The sequence below is a fragment of the Camelina sativa genome, unplaced genomic scaffold (assembly GCF_000633955.1).
Source record: "Camelina sativa cultivar DH55 unplaced genomic scaffold, Cs unpScaffold00634, whole genome shotgun sequence".
In the NCBI taxonomy this organism is placed as follows: Eukaryota; Viridiplantae; Streptophyta; class Magnoliopsida; order Brassicales; family Brassicaceae; genus Camelina; species Camelina sativa.
In genome coordinates this window covers 15,930-33,451 of record NW_010921773.1, presented here as the reverse complement: position 1 = coordinate 33,451, position 17,522 = coordinate 15,930, and the positions used below count along the sequence as shown (strand labels likewise).

Sequence of the window (17,522 nt, the reverse complement as noted above, 5' to 3'; positions counted from 1 at the left end):
TTTTTTTTTTTTTTTTTTTTTTTTTTTGGTATGGGACCATGTATTTTAGAATTCACATCCTAAACTTTCATTTCCTGAAATGATATTTACATTCTTATAAAAAGAACATCAGTGGAGCACATGCATAAAAATTACAGTTCTTCTTCACCTACTAATTTGTTTTAGGTTGACAAAAGCAGCTTCTGTCAAAATAAAATGAAAAGCTTAGCGAAAGTTGCCAAAAAAACCTTGTCGTATGTAAAGATTTGATTCAATCAATGAAAGGACAATATAATGGACTTTTTAAAACCTAACTTCATGACATTATAAAAAACGTTTAAAGATGGTCTATATCCTATATATATGTCTAGTAAAATTTCTATAAATTAATAACCAAAAAAAAAATTACTCTAAATTAAGAAATTTAAAGTTTAGTCAGTATAATAATACAATTTTTCTTATATAGTTTTTAGTGAATAATTAGTTTGGAAAAAGACTGTATATAAAACACGCAAAAAAAAACATTTACGTTGATATATATATCTTATTATATAAAGTTTGATGTCAAAATTACTAATTAACAAGATTGTGACATGTGTCAAATATATTGATTAGATGTTGCCATATGTCAAATTTTTTTTAAAAACATAAGACTATCAACAATGGTTTTTAGATTCAACACCCTCCACATCATATATTCTTCTTCCACATCATCTTCTCTCTCTTCCACCTAATTATTCAACATCCATTAAAATTTTACATCCTACAATGGTTTGTTTAATAAAATTCAACACCCTACCCCACTTACTTTTGTTTCATAATTTTAATTTCTTGGTTATGTTTTAGTTTTTCCGATTACGTATTAATAACGACTATCGTTTAAATTTTAATTAACGTAATTAAGAGTTAAATAATTTTTATTTTATTTTATTTAAATTTTATGTTCTTAATTAAGAAAATGTAAATAGTAAAAATGAAAATAGAGAGAGTCATTATTAAAACAAATAAAATTACGAAAAACTTTAAAATGCACTACAGTACAATAAGAAGAACACAATACAATACAATAAGAAAAACACAATACAATACAATAAGAAGCACCCAATACAACCAATAAAACACACATAACTAGTACAATAGACTCAACTCAAAAACTTAAAAATCATTTAACATTCCGAACTTTGCCCATATGTGTTTGACTAGATCTGCTTGCAATTCGCGATGCACACTTGAATCACGCAATTTGGATCTAGCACGTACATGATTTGCAAATGCAGGTAGCACCTCGGTCGAGAATGGCTGCGGTGTACTAGACCCACTTGCCTCAGAGTGATCATAATCGTTCCATCGTTGAATATATGTATCACGTTCATCCTCAACAATCATATTATGCAATATGATACATGACCTCATAATGATAGCCAAGTCGTCTATGTCCCACATGCGAGCTGGTTCGCGAATTATTTTAAATCGAGCCTGCAACACTCCAAATGCATGTTCGATGTCCTTCCGGCATCCCTCTTGAACTTCTGCAAATAACTTGTCCGGCTCACTTTGAGGAAGCCTAATCGATTTGACAAAAGTAGGATAAGAAGGATATATACTGTCAGCTAGATAGTATGCCATATTATACGGACGTTGGTTCACCAAGAAGTTAACTCTTGGAGTATTTCCCTGTTCTACATCATCAAACACTGGTGAACGATCTAGAACGTTTATATCGTTCAATGTGCCTGGACATCCAAAAAAGGCATGCCAGATCCATAGATCATGTGATGCTACTGCTTCAAGAATAACAGTGGTTGTTCCCTTATCACCCCGAGTAAATTGTCCTTTCCATGCTGTAGGACAATTTTTCCATTCCCAGTGCATGCAATCAATACTCCCAATCATCCCCGGGAACCCTCGCATTTCACTAACATGCAAAATTCTCTGCAGGTCCTCTTGAGTTGGGGCTCTAAGATACTCTTTCTCGTACAATTGTATGATTCTCTTACAGAATCTACGCAAACACTCCAGAGCTGTAGTACCTCCAATTTTGATGTACTCATCCACCGCATCGGCCGCCACACCATATGCTAGCATTCGCATGGCCGTGGTACATTTTGCTAATGGAGATATACCTTCTTTATTGGCTGCGTCAAATCGCTGGGTGAAGTAGTCGTCAGTACTTGATAGGTCCCCAACGATTCGAAGGAAAACATGTTTTCGCATTCGGAATCGTCGACGAAACATTGCATCGTCGTATGTAGGTTGATTGGAAAAGTAGTCGTCAACTAGTCTTTGATTTGCCGCTATATGATCTCTCTTGAAGTATTTTCTCTTCGTGCGAGGTGGAAAGTCTTCCTCTATTTTCTTTCGGCGCTCACTAAAATAATTGAGGATATACGTATCTTCAATTTCAGATTGCCTTTTATAAGCTTCGATATCAAAAGGAAATTTTGATGGATCCATTGAGATTTAATTAGTGAGATGAGATTTGTGGTATTGGTACATAAATGGAAGAATGAGTCTCCATTTATAAGAAAAAAGAACCAACGGATTGAGTGGCTGGAGGATAAGATTTTGGCAATAAAAGACGAAAAAGTCACGCGCACTCGACAGCATTATTGAATCAAGTTGAGTGGCTGCAGGATAAGATTTTGGCATTAAAAGACAAAAAAGTCACGGGCACTCGACAGCATTATTGAATCAAGTTGAGTGGCTGCAGGTTAAGATTTTGGCATTAAAAGACGAAAAAGTCACGGGCACTCTACAGCATTATTGAATCAAGTTGAGTGGATGGAGGATAAGATTCAGACATTAAAATTCACGGATTACATTGACGAAAAAGTCATGGGCCCTCGACAGCATTATTGAATCAAGTTGAGTGGATGGAGGATAAGATTCAGACATTAAAAGCCAAAAATCACGGATTACATTGACGAAAAAGTCATGGGCACTCGACAGCATTATTGAATCAAGTTGAGTGGATGGAGGATAAGATTCAGACATTAAAAGCCAAAATTCACGGATTACATTGACGAAAAATTCATGGGCACTCGACAGCATTATTGAATCAAGTTGAGTGGATAGAGGATAAGATTCAGACATTAAAAGCCAAAATTCACGAATTACATTGATGAAATTATGAAAGCAAGAACTTACAACAAACATTATTAAAGGAGAAAGCGACAAACAAACATTATTAAAGCATGGAGTGACATGATAGAGACAAGCATGGAGTGACATTATACAGATAGCCACTTATTGCTACAATTATTCTCCAAATAATTCGTAGCTCAACTTCTGCATCAGCTTTTTCTCCTTGTCACTGAGACAGTTCTTTTCACTTAGCTTCATCCACATTTTTGTATTCATAGCCCTAGTCTTTTCTTTCATCACTATGTTTGACTCCTCTTACTTTCAAATTGCCTCCTCTTGCATCATGGCTATATTGTCCAAGCATTTCAACTCTTGCTCCTTGAGTTTTTTGTATACATTAAACTCTTCGTTGACCACTTCCAAGACTGCGCCTTTACCTTTCTTTTTTGTTTTCTTAGCTGCATCCCTCCCCATTGGACGAGCACTGGATCCTACAGAGTTGGAGTCACTAGCATCATTGTCGTGAGCTCTCTTAGATCCACTGCTTCCAGAGCCAGTATTTCCTCCTACCTGACTACAGTTGCGTGGTTGATCACGAACAACGATCCATTCTTTCATTAAACTGAAATTACCGTTACCACCATCTGTATATATTTCATGCGCTTTCGCCACTACATCTTGCTCCGACCACCCGCTTTGTTGCATACGCTTAGCGTTATCGTAAGCGCCAATCCATTTTCCCTGTTTTGTATTCACGTAGTTGTAGCGATTTCTACATGTACTTGCACTACGTGGAGGATCAAATGAGCAAAACTCATTACAATACTCAGCAATTTTACCCCAAAATGATTCGCTCTTTTGGTTTCTGCCAACAATGCTGTCGGTTCCATATTTGATCCACCCACTCAGTAGCACCAAGTTTTGCTCAGTGGTCCATTTGGGGCTTTTCCGGGGGCCAGATGTTGAATGATCGACGCTTGGAATAGCTTCATTAACACCACTTGTATCACCAAGAGCCATTTGCGTTGAAAATTCGGGAAATTCAGTTGCTCCAGAGCCTGAAACAATTTCATTACCCGCCGGAGTAGCAGAATAAGGGGGTGGTTGAGATTGATATGACATCCCCGAACCATAGTATGGATGATAGTTTGGAACAGCTGACGGCATGAAGAAACCTGGTCTCAAACCATAATTTGGCATATTTGGGGGTTGGTTGGAGTATTGATTTTGATATGGATAATTGTTGGGATTTGGGTAATTAAAAGGGTAATTAGAAGAATTTTGGGTGTTAGAAGGGTTGTTGTTTGGATCCATTTTTTCAGAGAAGAGTGAAAAAAATAAAACCAAGAATTTATGAGAGGTAAATGGAAAATTATTGTGAAAATATGATTTTTTTTTTCTGTGTCCAAATCTAATGAAACAAGACTCTATTTATAGAGTATGAAAAATGATGAATTTTGATATAATTTTTTATTTTTTAAAAAAGTAAGATCATATCAATAATTATCTTTCAATAATGTAGATGTAAAAAAAAACTCAATAAATACACTCTATTATTTTCGGATGTATCTATCCTATATCTTGTTTGGTAGATTTTTTTGGTCCAATTAACACATGACACATGTAAAGATTGGTCCCTCTCTTTTGTTTTCAACCCGTTGAAATAATTCAACACTTGTGAATCCACATCATCTTTTTCCAACTTTTAACACCTCCATTGCATTAGTTAAACTGTTGAATTTTATTTTCAACACCCTCATTGTAAATGGTCTAAGACAGCTAATTATATTTACATAATTTTACATGTTTATATTTTAAAACATTTATTTCCCTAAATCAAAAAGGAAAACTAACAAAACTTATTATATAAAGTTTCATGTCAAATTTACTCATTAACAAGATTGTGACATGTGTCAAATATATTGATTAGATGTTGACACATGTCAATTTTTTTTTAATAAACGTAATAGGACAGCTAATTATATTTACAGAATTTTACATGTTTATTTTCCTAAATCAAAAAGGAAAACTAACAAAATAAATATATTTTCTATTGTATGCTAATTATCTTATACGTGGTTGCTCAATAAATCTGACAAGTGTAAGCAAAAACTTAATTTATTAAGCATGTATACTAATCAATAAATAATGAATAATAAAGTTAAAAAGAATAACATAAGTTATTTAACATAATTTTAGTCGGATATAAATTGTATTTATCGTTGTAATATAATTCTTTATTGTAATTAAGTACACAAAACCTTAAAAGAATAAATAAATTAAAAAAATTCAATACATGATTTGTATAAGTATAGTTTTACATGTTTTATTTTAAAGTTTTAATGCATGTAGTAATATGAGAAACATGAAAAAATAGAAAAATGGGTTTGTATGAATGAATTTTTGGTTAATTGATTAAAATTGACAAACAATATTACTTATGAAACTATGACATATAGAAGAATAATATTTAGGATATTTTCGGATTTTCAAAAATTTTGTGGATGTTAACTGATTTTTTTACTGATTATTTCTATTGTTAAATTTAAAATACTAACCAATATACATATTATCTCATATGTGCTCATATTATTTTTGTAATTAATTTTATAACTAATCCATGAAGAAGTGAATTATGGTTTTACGATGAAATAGATAGTTAAATGTGATTACTAAAGTAAATGTCTACCGATGAAATTTATTTTAGATTAAATAGATTAAAAAGTTTTCAAATATTAATATGTATCATTTAAAAAAATTCCATTCAAGAATATTAGTAATTTTTAATGTTTAATTTTATAATTTTAACACATGTATTTATGTAATGCATATGTCAAAACATAAGATAATTTGAAAAAATTATATATTATAGGAATAAATCTTTAGTTATTGAGAATTTCTCTGTATCTTTATATATGTTTTTATTTTATAAATTTTACTCATTTTTAAAATTGATTATGACATGAGGTAAAATTAGTACTTATGAGATAACAACATAACAAATATATCTTAAATAATATTGATTGAGTTTTTTTTTGCAAATTATATTTTGTTAATTTTTATTTATATTTTCAGTTCTTACTAAGATATAGATTTGATATGATGTATTAATTATGTTTGATATAAAATATTTAGTTCTATGCATTAAGATGAAATGTGTAATTAAACTTAAAATATGGTCTATTATGATGGTATATATATTTAAATGGTATTTCCTGTCCTATAAGAGTTTTTGGGTAAAAGCAAAAAAATTAATAAACAATAAATATAATGTCATTTATAAAACTTCTACAAATAGGAAATATGCTGCATAATTCAAATAGTCATAAATTGTTATATTAATTAAAATTATACATAGAAATTTGAGAAAATATTATAAAACTCTTATATAATGAAATTGAGAGAGTATTAAATGAAATATAAGAGGTTCGTATTCAATATTAAAATGTTACAAGATAAAATCTAATAACATGTATGTTACTACTTAACTATTTTCAATAAATTTTTTAATATTTACCCGCGTAATAACGCGGACCTTATCTAGTATATATATATGTACGCAAGAATGTATTAAACAGATAGTAAATAGTTTTTTTCACATATTCGAAGTCAGTATCAATTATGAGTAGGAATACAAAGGTGACATGGCGATTTCAACGTAAAATACCAAGTTTTTCATGCATGTGTTTTCGAAACATTTATATATATGCAAATAAAATACCAATTTTGCACAAGTTGGTTAATGTTTATCCATCATATGTATATATGTAAATATACTAATGTCTAAGATCTTATCTACATATCGTGTGATTACACTGATATTACATGTAATATCTAAAATTGGTAGAGTCTCGAATGATCTTTGGCTTTGTTCCTTAAAATGCTATTACGGACGAGCGGGGTTCTCTCATTTATTGTTTGAAATATATATATAGATATTGCTCTTCGATAATGACTATATACAGTATATACTATTTAACGGAAATAAAGGTGACACGTTTTCAAGCAACGAGATTAAGTGATTCATAATGTAATGGAATGAGACATATCAAAACTTGAGTGGTAGAGTTGTTGCCTCTTAATTGCAAACAGTTTGAAAGCAACCCTCCTCCTTCTAAATATTTGCTTTATTTTATCGATCGTCCAAATAGAACATGTGGTTGTAAAATTGTCAAGAAACTTATAACACATACTGAATTTTTTAATAATTATTTTATTCATATCACCTAAATTTTAATTATACAAGTTGCAAATGTGATAATCTCCTAAAGAACAAAAAAGGAAAAAACATACATTATTATAAATTAATATGTACAAAGAGTATACAGAGACATATATATACTCCTAATTCGTATATAATATAATCTTGATATGTATAGTCATACTCATAGGCTAATATTTTAGTGTTTTATAGTCTCAATGGTTTTACATAGTAACAGGTGGTGCTTAAATTTATATATTTTAAAACCAAAACTCCCCATCGCATCAACAGTTCTACTTCTAACTTCGGGCCAGATGTCTCAATGTCATTTTCATTGTATTTTGATTGGCTATCTTTGCATATTGTCAATTTATTCAGTTTTTTATAATGCAACTGACCCCAATCATAAACTTGAATCAGTACGTACCATTGAAACATGACACAATTACTCACTGCCATGTGCCCTCCAATTTTTCTCTTTTGTCAATAAATCCCTCCTCAATTATTTACATGTTGCTTTAGAATTATGTCAAAACGTTTTCAGACGTACTGTTAAAAAATATTTTACATTTTAATTGATCATACCATGAAACGATATGGTATGGAATATATATAGCGCTGTAAGAATTACCAATCAAACAAGTGAAATTAAAGTGTTAACAAAAATAGTATGAAACTTTTGAATAAAAAGCTTTTGATATTTTGGTATATCGCTAACCATTTTCTCTATCCGCAAAAAAAAACTTATAGAGTTATATCACTTTGTATAATTCATTGGATTCTTAGTTTTTCTTTTTTTTTTTTGTTAAAGGATTCTTAGTTTTTCTTACACGTAAAGCTTCACAAACTCCTTACCACACACGAAATCCTGGGAATGGGATTTATAAGTGCATAATATTAAGAACAACTTAATCTAAAACCGGCTTCTAAAAGAACTCGTTTTTGTTAGTATGCAATTTAAACGGACGGAAATACCAAACTTTGACGTAAATATAGAAATAGTTAAAGAAAAATATGTGCTTAGGAAAAAAACTAGTTACGAATGCCAAACTGGTTAAGATTTCAAATATTTTTCTTGATTTAATAAATCAATCCATCATCTTTCATATGATAAAAATTAGTAGATAGTCTTTTTTTTAGAGAAATAAACAAATTAAGCACGAAAACAAATTTAAAAATCGTACGATATCAACAAAAAAAAATCACCACCAGAGCTTGCAATGGTTATAATGGTATAAAAGCCAAAGATTTCATTTGACATCAGTGGAAGTTTCTTGCACTCTCCACGAGAGCCCAAAAGCAATAAATGGTCTTTGTTCTTTCCCTTCAAATAATGTACTCCTATTTTATTTTACTAATCAAACAAAAGAAAAATAACTCAACAAATAACAAATAATCTGCCATTTGTCACATGAGTCACATCCATTTTATTATATGAAAATGCAGTGCATTCACTATAGATATATGTAGCTAAAGGTGAGAGTACCCATGCACCACTTTATATGGTGGTACAAAGAAAGAGCCTTTCGTCCGCACTTCCCCATTCTCTTTAAATATATTTCTGGTCTCCTCTTGATTAGTTCTTCATCAACAAAACAAAAAGAAAACACTCCAAAAGGATTGGTGCGAGTGAAGATGGGTGTGGAAGGAACGATGGAGTATATATCGGACTTCTTAAAGCAGAGGAAGAGGAAAAAGAAGAAACAAATGCAAACAGTAGCTCTCCGAGTCGCTCGTATCGACTGCGAAGGTTGTGAACGTAAGATCAAACATATCCTCTCTGGCGTTAAAGGTATATGTACTCGTTGATTGTTAGAAAATGTGACTTTTAAAAAGAAATAATATGAAAATTGGATTTAATTTCATTGGACTTGTGTGGGCAGGGGTGAAGTCAGTGGACGTGGACATGAAGCTGCAGAAGGTAACGGTGATGGGATACGTGGACCCGAAGAAGGTTTTGGAAGCGGCCAAGTCGACGAAGAAGAAAGTTGAGCTATGGCCATACGTTCCATACACAATGGTGGCGAATCCTCACATATCTCAGGCATATGACAAGAAGGCACCACCAAACATGGTTCGGAAAGTCCCCGACACGGCTTCCGTCAACGAGACCACCGTCGATGACTCTTACACCATTATCTTTAGCGACGAGAACCCTAATTCTTGCTTTATCATGTAGATCGGAAGAGTGTGCTTTTTGTAAGTTAAGTAAGTCTAATAGATTATATTATTATACTATTATTGAATTTTGGTAAGACGACTCGTTGTGTGGGGTTTGAGTTTTCATGTACTAACGTGAAAAAAATCGAAATTTCTGTTAACTACTTAATCCGAAATAAGAGATCTTCTAGATAGCTAAATATGTTATTCAAAACATACATGCGTTGATATTAAAAACATTTTAAGTTTTAACACATAGAAGCCGTTGAATATTTAAGCTGCAAAGTTTTCAAAGAGGGAAGACAAACCATTCAAGGAACATTCACAAGAATTGCTCCATCGAGTTTGCAAAAGGTTAAAACAACCCCACAATGAGGAAGGAGACAAAGCTTAGATTTTTCGGTGATGGAGTTCTTTTCCTATGAATTAAGAGATATATCAAAGAACTGCCTTAAAGAGTGTGAAAGCATTTGTGGACACTAAAATTTTGAATAGACCGAAATGAGTAGTACCAGTTACTCTTGGGCCTTTAGTTGGGCCTGGATCTTGATCGTGCTACAAATGGATATGTTTCAACATTTTTTCCAACACTTTAGTTAGATGGATTTTTTCTCTTTACAATATATATTGGGAGANTGTTTTTTTTTTTTTTTTTTTTAGTGTTAAATATGAGTAGAGCTTATTGATTGGTTTTAAGAAGTTCCATGATTTACTAAATTTGTCAATGATTATTTTCAGATATTTTTGTAGATTATCACTGATTTTTATGGATTTGTATTAACCTTTTTTCCTCTAAATTTTTTTCTTTACAATATATATGTTTTTCTAGAAGATTTTCAAATATTATAAGCAGCGATGTTTTTTTACGATGAAGACGTTTTACTACTACAAATTTAACAGTACCTTGCTATTTTGTTTTTATAGTTATTGCTTCAAAGCTTTATTTTGTAGAATTATGAAATGTTATGAGAATAATTAGTTGAAACTTGAAAGATAACTTTTTTTTTTTGGAATTTGCATATTTTTCCATATTTTGTTTGCATATAAAATTGGGTATGACATGATTTGTATTATGAATCTTATTGCACATTTTTTTATAGCTTGAATGGGATATTATGATTTGTATTATACTCTTCGAGCGATAAGAAAACGTAGATGCTTTGAAATCCACGATAACAGTCGAAATATTAACTTAGACCATGTGCTCACAATTTTCTTTTGATATCTTGCGAGAGGAACATGCAGCTCGATATATCTTTACCAGCAAGCTTGATTTCTTTAGGTAAAATTATCTATATAGTTTAACAAAAATATCAATTTCTTTTTATGTAAGTCCGATTCCTATGTATTGGTAGGCTGTGGGCATAAAAAATAAGGTGTCATGCCAACACGTTGCAGCTATTAGGAAGAAGATACTATATGAACATATCCCTTTACGACGATAAAATAGTATTTGGTTCATTAGAAAAAAAAAAATCTTGGTTTATATTATATAGGCTAAATAAGTGTGTAGGAAGTCATATTCGTTGGCACATATTAAAATTCACAACGAGGATGTCTTCAATCAAGTTCTTCGCTAATTCTCGAAATGATCACACTTGGCTGCGATCGTTAACGTATAAAATATGATATTCGGGTGGACGGCTGCCTGTAACAGTTAAACCTTGAAAAACAAAATCAGAAGGAAAAAAACCGTAATTTAACTATAGATGATATACTTTTAGGGTCCCTATACTTTTACCGATCTCAACTCTTACCCAAATTAACATGATTTATATTCACAATATGGCTACCTATACATATGCTTCCTTGATCATGTTTACAGCTTTTTCTGAATTACAAGAATCTTAATTAAGTACCAACGAACTCTCTACAACTTTCTTTTCTTGAAATCAAGTGAAGAATGTTGCTATAAGCATATCAAACGGCACAAAATCAGGTTCTTGCAATTGCAACTCAAAAAACTTGTTTGTAAAGAATATATCTTCTGTATGTAAAGTACTATGAACCTTTCAAAAAAATGTTTTTTGTGTGATTGATATCTATCTTTGTTAAAACTATCGAATTAAAATATAAAATAATATATTTTATTTTTTATTATGTATAACTGTATATCGTTGTTAAGTTATGTAGTTGTAACAGTTGATATATTAAAAAGTTAAATGAAAGTTTACTCGCATAACTGTATGATATATATTATCTTGAAGTTGGATTCTGTAAAACTTGGCTAAAGCATAAGGCTAAAGGTCAGATTAAACATCAAAATAAGGAGTATACTAAATACTACCTTTGAAGAAACCATGAAGGGGACAAAGCCTTAAGGATTGAACTCGAACCTAGACATGAGTAAGGCTAAATACATTTTATCCGACATGGCGCCATCTTTTCAGAGATTCTAGGACCCACGTTTCACAACCTCACTGGTTCAGAATCTTATGGTAATAGCGGAAGTAAGTATACTATATAACAAATAGTTAAGTCAAACTCTATTTTATGTTGCCAATGCACATAAGTTTTTTTCAAGTGTATGCAAGCTCTTTTAAAAAAAAGTATATATAGTTGGTAAAACTTTCTATAATTTTTAAACTTTGTCCATGAAATAGGAATGTTTAATGGAAGGAACTTGAGAAAACAAAAAAATTGGAATGACGTGAAAATTGCATATACATTCACATATTGTCTAATGAATCGCCTATAATAACATACTAGGTACTAACCCGCGGAAAACCGCGGGCTGAACTTTTTTTAAATAAAAATTTGTAATAATTTATTTTATTATTATGTTATTTATAATAGTTTGTGATTAAAAATTTGGTTTGCTTATATTCTAATTTTTGTATTTTAAAAATGTTTATTGAAAAATGTTGTGAATAAAATTGTTTAAACCTTTGTCAACTAAACACAATCCTTACTAACATGTAAAAAATAACAACTAAATATAGCTAGTAAAAGTTATAAAAAGCTTCTTTGAAAACAAAATTCATTGTTTTTTCTGTAGCTTTTTTTTCTTGTCTGTAATAATTTTAACCTGTGGTGAAATTTTTTTTTGATAAAATTTGTAGCTGTATATTTTATTCGATTTGGTTTTTAAAATGTTACCTATTAGTTTTTTTAAGTACGAATTATTTTTGATTCTAATAGATTTTTTTTTACTTTTCTACAATTTATTTTATTTGATGTGTCCCAGATTTTCATTTTTACTTAATTTTATTTATTTCATTAATTAATTAATCTTAATTAAGTTTTTAATGGCAATTGAATGTCATTTTTACACATTTTAAGGTTAGTTTCATATTTGTACTTCCCAATTAATATAGTAGGATAAAATTTGTAGTTTTAGATTTTATTTGATTAGATTTTTAAAATCTTAGCTGTTAAATTTTTTTGAGTACAGATTAGTTTTGATTCTAATAGATTATTTTTTTTACTTTTCTACAATTTATTTTATTTAATATGTCCCCTGATTTTCGTTTTTTAAGTAGTTATATTTATTTAATTAATTTATTAATTTTGATTAAGTTTTTCTAATGGCAATTGAATGTAATTTTTTACACATTTAAGGTTAGTTTCATATTTGTACTTCCCAATTAATATAGTAGGATGTACTATGATAATTGTTACTTCAATCTCTTTTTTATACACAAGTTATTTTGGAGTATCCTTTTGTTAGACATTTCTGTTATTTCAATTTATTTTATAAAATTTATCCCATAGATACAGTAAATCACCATAAATTAATGATGTTGGGACCAAAAAATTTATTAATTTATTAATTTATTAATTTATAAAACATACCTAATTTGATATTTTTCTAAAAATAAATATATTTCAAAATAAGATATAATCTTTATGAACAATATTTTTAGAATTAGTTACAACGCAAACAATAATTATCATGTTTTGAATAGAATATCAAGAAGTTTTGTTACCATAATAACACAAGAATCATATTTCACTAAATTATTTTACATGTATATGTATATATAGATAATTATATATAATTATTGTTTATAGTTTTGATGAGACAAAATATTTATTTACACAGAATTTTCAAAAAATAATACTATCTTATTATATTATCGAATTGAGTTCAAAATTACACTGGCTCAACTTGAGACCAATTTTTTAAATTAATTTATAGAAACTATTAATTTTTGAGGTATTAATTTGTAAAAGTTTTACTGCAGAAACATATAAGGATATATATGTGATGTGAAAAATGCATACAATTTCTTCAATTATTAAAGAAACAATAAAAATAAATAATTACATGATTTAGCGAAAATCATATCAATGAGAGATACATGATTGTACACAGTACAACTGCAAAATGACAAACTTGACTAAAAGAATATGATCAAAATATTAAATAACTAGATTATGTCTGGACATAGCATATATAATAATGAGAATATGCAGTAAATAGCACAAGAATAAAAGATAATTAAGAAACTACCATTTGTCTATAGTGTTTTTGTCATAAGGGTAATAAAATTACCAAGATTTGACTTATTCTCCCTCTCCCTCTTTCTTCTCCTCCTACATCTTCATTGGTGTTCTCTTCTCACCATGAGATATCATTATTTCTTCGGTTATAAACACATCAAACAACATCAATTCTTATTTTTCCTGCTTCTTTCTTCTTTTCTGTTTCTCTCTTTCCAAATTGCAGAAGATATCTCACTTTATCTCTTTGGATTTCAATTTATGTTAGAATCTCCGTCGTCGTGTTTTTTTTATATTTAATTCATGACATTTTGTTTTGTAACACGATACTTTATCAAATTACAGGTGATAACATAATATCTCTCTCATTAATAATTTATTTTCTTAAGTTACATGTTATTTATTAAGATCACGTGTGATTTTTTTTGAAAACACGATTTTTAATATAAAAACACATTGTTTTTATAAATGATACGCTTTTTCTTTTAGTATATACTAATATTTTTATTAATTGATATTTTTTTTCCACAAATAGCAAAACGTTGTTGTACTTTTGTCGTTTGTTTAAAGGCAATTTTGAATTTTCTCTTCTCTTAAAAATGGTAGCTACCTAAATTTTTTGACACAATGGTATTTTCTTAATTTCTTTTGGATTTGATGGTAGTTACTAATATTACCCTATAATAATTTTATTTTAGTTTAGAGCTAAAAAAAGTCTGTATATATATATATATATATATATATAAATTGTATCTGATTTGATGTTAAAAAAATATAAAAAATTTGTAAATCATTATGGGTTTCCATTTATTTTGTTTGGAGTGCCTATTGCTAGTTGTTTCTTAAAACTGAAATATAGTCTACTTATTTAGAACTCCTCTTATATTGTAAATTATATTTTAGAAACCAGATAATATGTATTAAAAGTAATTTAAACTAAAATCAATAGTTTTTCTGATCCTATCTAAGTGATACAATTACAATCTAACTCTTTTTCTTGTAGTGAATTATCAAAACTATATCTTTGTTTCTTTCATTTTCTAATTAATAGTGACATGATGCTAGTCATTTTTTACTTTTTAGATATACTTCAGGACTTGTCACCGCGAATGCTACGAATTGGTAAAACAGAAAAAAGTTCAATCTTTTATTTTCGTCGAAATACTAATTTAAAATGAAGATCATCTAGCTCTTAAATACAGTATAGTTTATATAGCTGTTTGTTAATAACTTAATACTAATATACTTCGTTGAATTAGTTTTATGTTCCTAGAATCGACACACAATGAACCTGGACGGAGTGAGAGAGAAACAAATCTATGAGCAGAGCACCACTTGTGTTTTGTACATTTAATGGGATGACACCAGTAGAAGACAAAACAGTTGTAATTGTACTACTCCTGTTTGTCCAAAAAAAAGAGTACGACTCCTTTGACTTTCTATTTTTCATGTCCAAAGTTCATCTAAATGATTCAGATTATTAACACGTAATGTGGGTGGGGGTAGATTTATCTTAAATTCACAAAGTATGGTTATTTAACACGTTTTAACATTTACAAAATTTCTGTGGCCCCTTTAAATAGTTAAGGTTTTAAAACAAGTAATCTGTTTTTATAATGATGATGTAATATTAATTTACATGATTGCATGTTGTCAGGGTTGGCTTAAACATTGGCTACACCCGGTGCGACAAGATTTGAACACCAAGCAATAATGGCTACATCAATGTTTGTAGCCAATGTTTTGCATCATCGTCAAAAAACAATGTAACCTTTTTGCATCATCAAAATTTTTCGTAGCCAATCCTTCCATTCTAACTCATCGATTGTTATATAACCGATTTTGTAGAAAAAAAAACACAAAGAAAAATAAGACATTGTTAGAAGGAAAATACAAATTTTACCCACTAGATATTTGAATTACTTACAAAATTTTGAGGAAAAATAGGAAAGTAACTATGGGTTGCCAAAAAAATAAGAAAAAAGCAATAATATGTTTAAATTTAGGTTAAAGATTAAATAGTTTTATTGGTTCAGTTCAGATTTTATTAAATAACTAGGATAAAAATAAAAGAACAAAAATAAATTTGGGTTAGACATGGTGCAAATGCACCTCTTGCACTGGATCAGAGCCAGGACTGCATGTTGTATTTTATATAATACTACTAGATATAATACTCCATCTGTTCCATTATATAAAAGTTTTTGACTAAAAATACAAACATTAAAAAATAATAATTATTGTATCATTTAATCAAATTTAACTAATAGGATTCTAGGTATTGAAAGTCTATCTTAGAAAGCGGGCCAGAGAGCGTTTTGGGTGATTTGGCATCTTTCTGGTTAAATTCATTGTAGGTTGGCCTCACGCCGGTCACCGAAAATCTTCTTATTTCTCCCTCCTTTTCCTTTCTCTCCCTGGTGGTCCTTTAGCTTGCAAGATGTCTGATCCTCCCGATCCCCTATTTCCCCCTGTTCAAGAGGCGTCTCAATCCTTAGATCCCCAATTGTCCTCCGGATCTCCGAGTTCTCAATCGTCTCCAATCCCGCCCTCGATTCCTCATCTAGTACCTTTTGCCGCAGCGCTTCGTATGCATAGCCGTTCAAGGCCTCCTAAAGGAATCTCACCAAAGTTGACTCGCCGGTGGTTATGGAAGATGAAATCCCGGTAGTTCAAGCTCCTGCCTCAGTGTTACTAAAATCAGCTGACCAGTGGGAAGGGTTATATCGTTGCTCAGTTCCATGGTTTAATTCCTCCTTCGTCAAAGATTTTCTCAGATCTGAATCCGGTTTGGGGGAAGTATGGGAACATTATAATTCGACAAGTCTCAGATACGTCTTGCCTCATCTTCATCCTGTGTGTTAAAACCCGTGACTGGGTATTTCAAGCAGGAAATTGTGCTTTTAATGTATTTCTTTGGTCAATATATGCGACTCTGGAGTGCAGGATCTCAAAACGGTACCGACATGGTCAATATATGCCTCCGTAAATGTATTCATTCTCTTGACAAATGTCATCACTAGTGCGATTGGTGAGCCTCTGCATACAGAAAATTTTAAGCTCGACCCTTATTATATGGGTAAGATTAAGGTGAAGGTTGAAATCTCGTTAGAGAAATCCCCTCTGTCTACTATCATTGTTAGAGATGAAATGCTAAACTTAGTGAAGGTGAAAGTCTCATACCCCATGCTGTCTCCAATGTGTTGCAATTGTGGGAGGTTTGGGCACCTTCTCAACCGATGTCCTAAACCTCTAATGAGGAAGAAAGAAAATCTAGCTAACATTGAAGGCTTTGTTGCGGGTGGTGTAGCCACTGTGACTACTAAAACTCCTCTGGGAACCGAAGTAGAGGCTAATCAGGTTGTAGAGGAGGAGCAAGCTGTTACAGTCACCTCCAAAGCAGTCTCCGAGAACCCTGAGTCGAGTGACAAAATTTTGAACATCCATCAAGGTTTATCTGAAAGAGCTGAGTCTAGGAGAAGGACTAAGGAGAGGAGTCGTAGTCTTCCTCTAGGGGAGAAGGTAGTTATACACCTAAGTGATGAGTCCATGTTTATTCATACTCAGGAGATAGTTAAGGGTTGGATCACTAATAGTGAGGCACAAAAGGCCCCTAAATCTTCTGATACTGTTGCAGATAGTGATGTGGAGA

At 30.7% G+C, this 17,522-nt stretch overlaps 3 protein-coding genes across 3 annotated transcripts; 1 reads left to right on the top strand and 2 right to left on the bottom strand.

The window, feature by feature from the left end:
- Nucleotides 1-973: 973 nt before the first annotated feature.
- Nucleotides 974-2,455, bottom strand: LOC104773752. The gene has a single exon (XM_010498404.1). It carries the CDS (start codon nucleotides 2,431-2,433, stop codon nucleotides 1,135-1,137), a length of 1,299 nt encoding a protein of 432 aa, XP_010496706.1. The 5' UTR covers nucleotides 2,434-2,455; the 3' UTR covers nucleotides 974-1,134.
- Nucleotides 2,456-3,042: 587 nt separating this feature from the next.
- LOC104773751 (glutathione S-transferase T3-like) lies at nucleotides 3,043-4,447 on the bottom strand. The gene has a single exon (XM_010498403.1). The coding sequence runs from the start codon at nucleotides 4,375-4,377 to the stop codon at nucleotides 3,385-3,387; it is 993 nt and encodes a 330-aa protein (XP_010496705.1). The 5' UTR covers nucleotides 4,378-4,447; the 3' UTR covers nucleotides 3,043-3,384.
- A 4,279-nt stretch (nucleotides 4,448-8,726) lies between these two features.
- On the top strand, nucleotides 8,727-9,600 carry LOC104773750 (heavy metal-associated isoprenylated plant protein 22-like). Its single transcript, XM_010498402.2, has 2 exons — nucleotides 8,727-9,056; nucleotides 9,148-9,600. The coding sequence occupies exons 1-2, from the start codon at nucleotides 8,753-8,755 to the stop codon at nucleotides 9,441-9,443; spliced, it is 600 nt and encodes a 199-aa protein (XP_010496704.1). The 5' UTR covers nucleotides 8,727-8,752; the 3' UTR covers nucleotides 9,444-9,600.
- The last annotated feature ends 7,922 nt before the right edge of the window (nucleotides 9,601-17,522 follow it).

What these genes read in the sequence shown, in the direction of transcription:
- LOC104773752 (XM_010498404.1), bottom strand. Translation starts at nt 2,433, where the DNA reads ATGGATCCATCAAAATTTCCTTTTGATATCGAAGCTTATAAAAGGCAA.
- LOC104773750 (XM_010498402.2), top strand. Translation starts at nt 8,753, where the DNA reads ATGCACCACTTTATATGGTGGTACAAAGAAAGAGCCTTTCGTCCGCAC. An exon ending in TATCCTCTCTGGCGTTAAAG is followed by an intron (nt 9,057 to 9,147) that starts GTATATGTACTC and finishes TTGTGTGGGCAG; the next exon opens with GGGTGAAGTCAGTGGACGTG.
- LOC104773751 (XM_010498403.1), bottom strand. Translation starts at nt 4,377, where the DNA reads ATGGATCCAAACAACAACCCTTCTAACACCCAAAATTCTTCTAATTAC.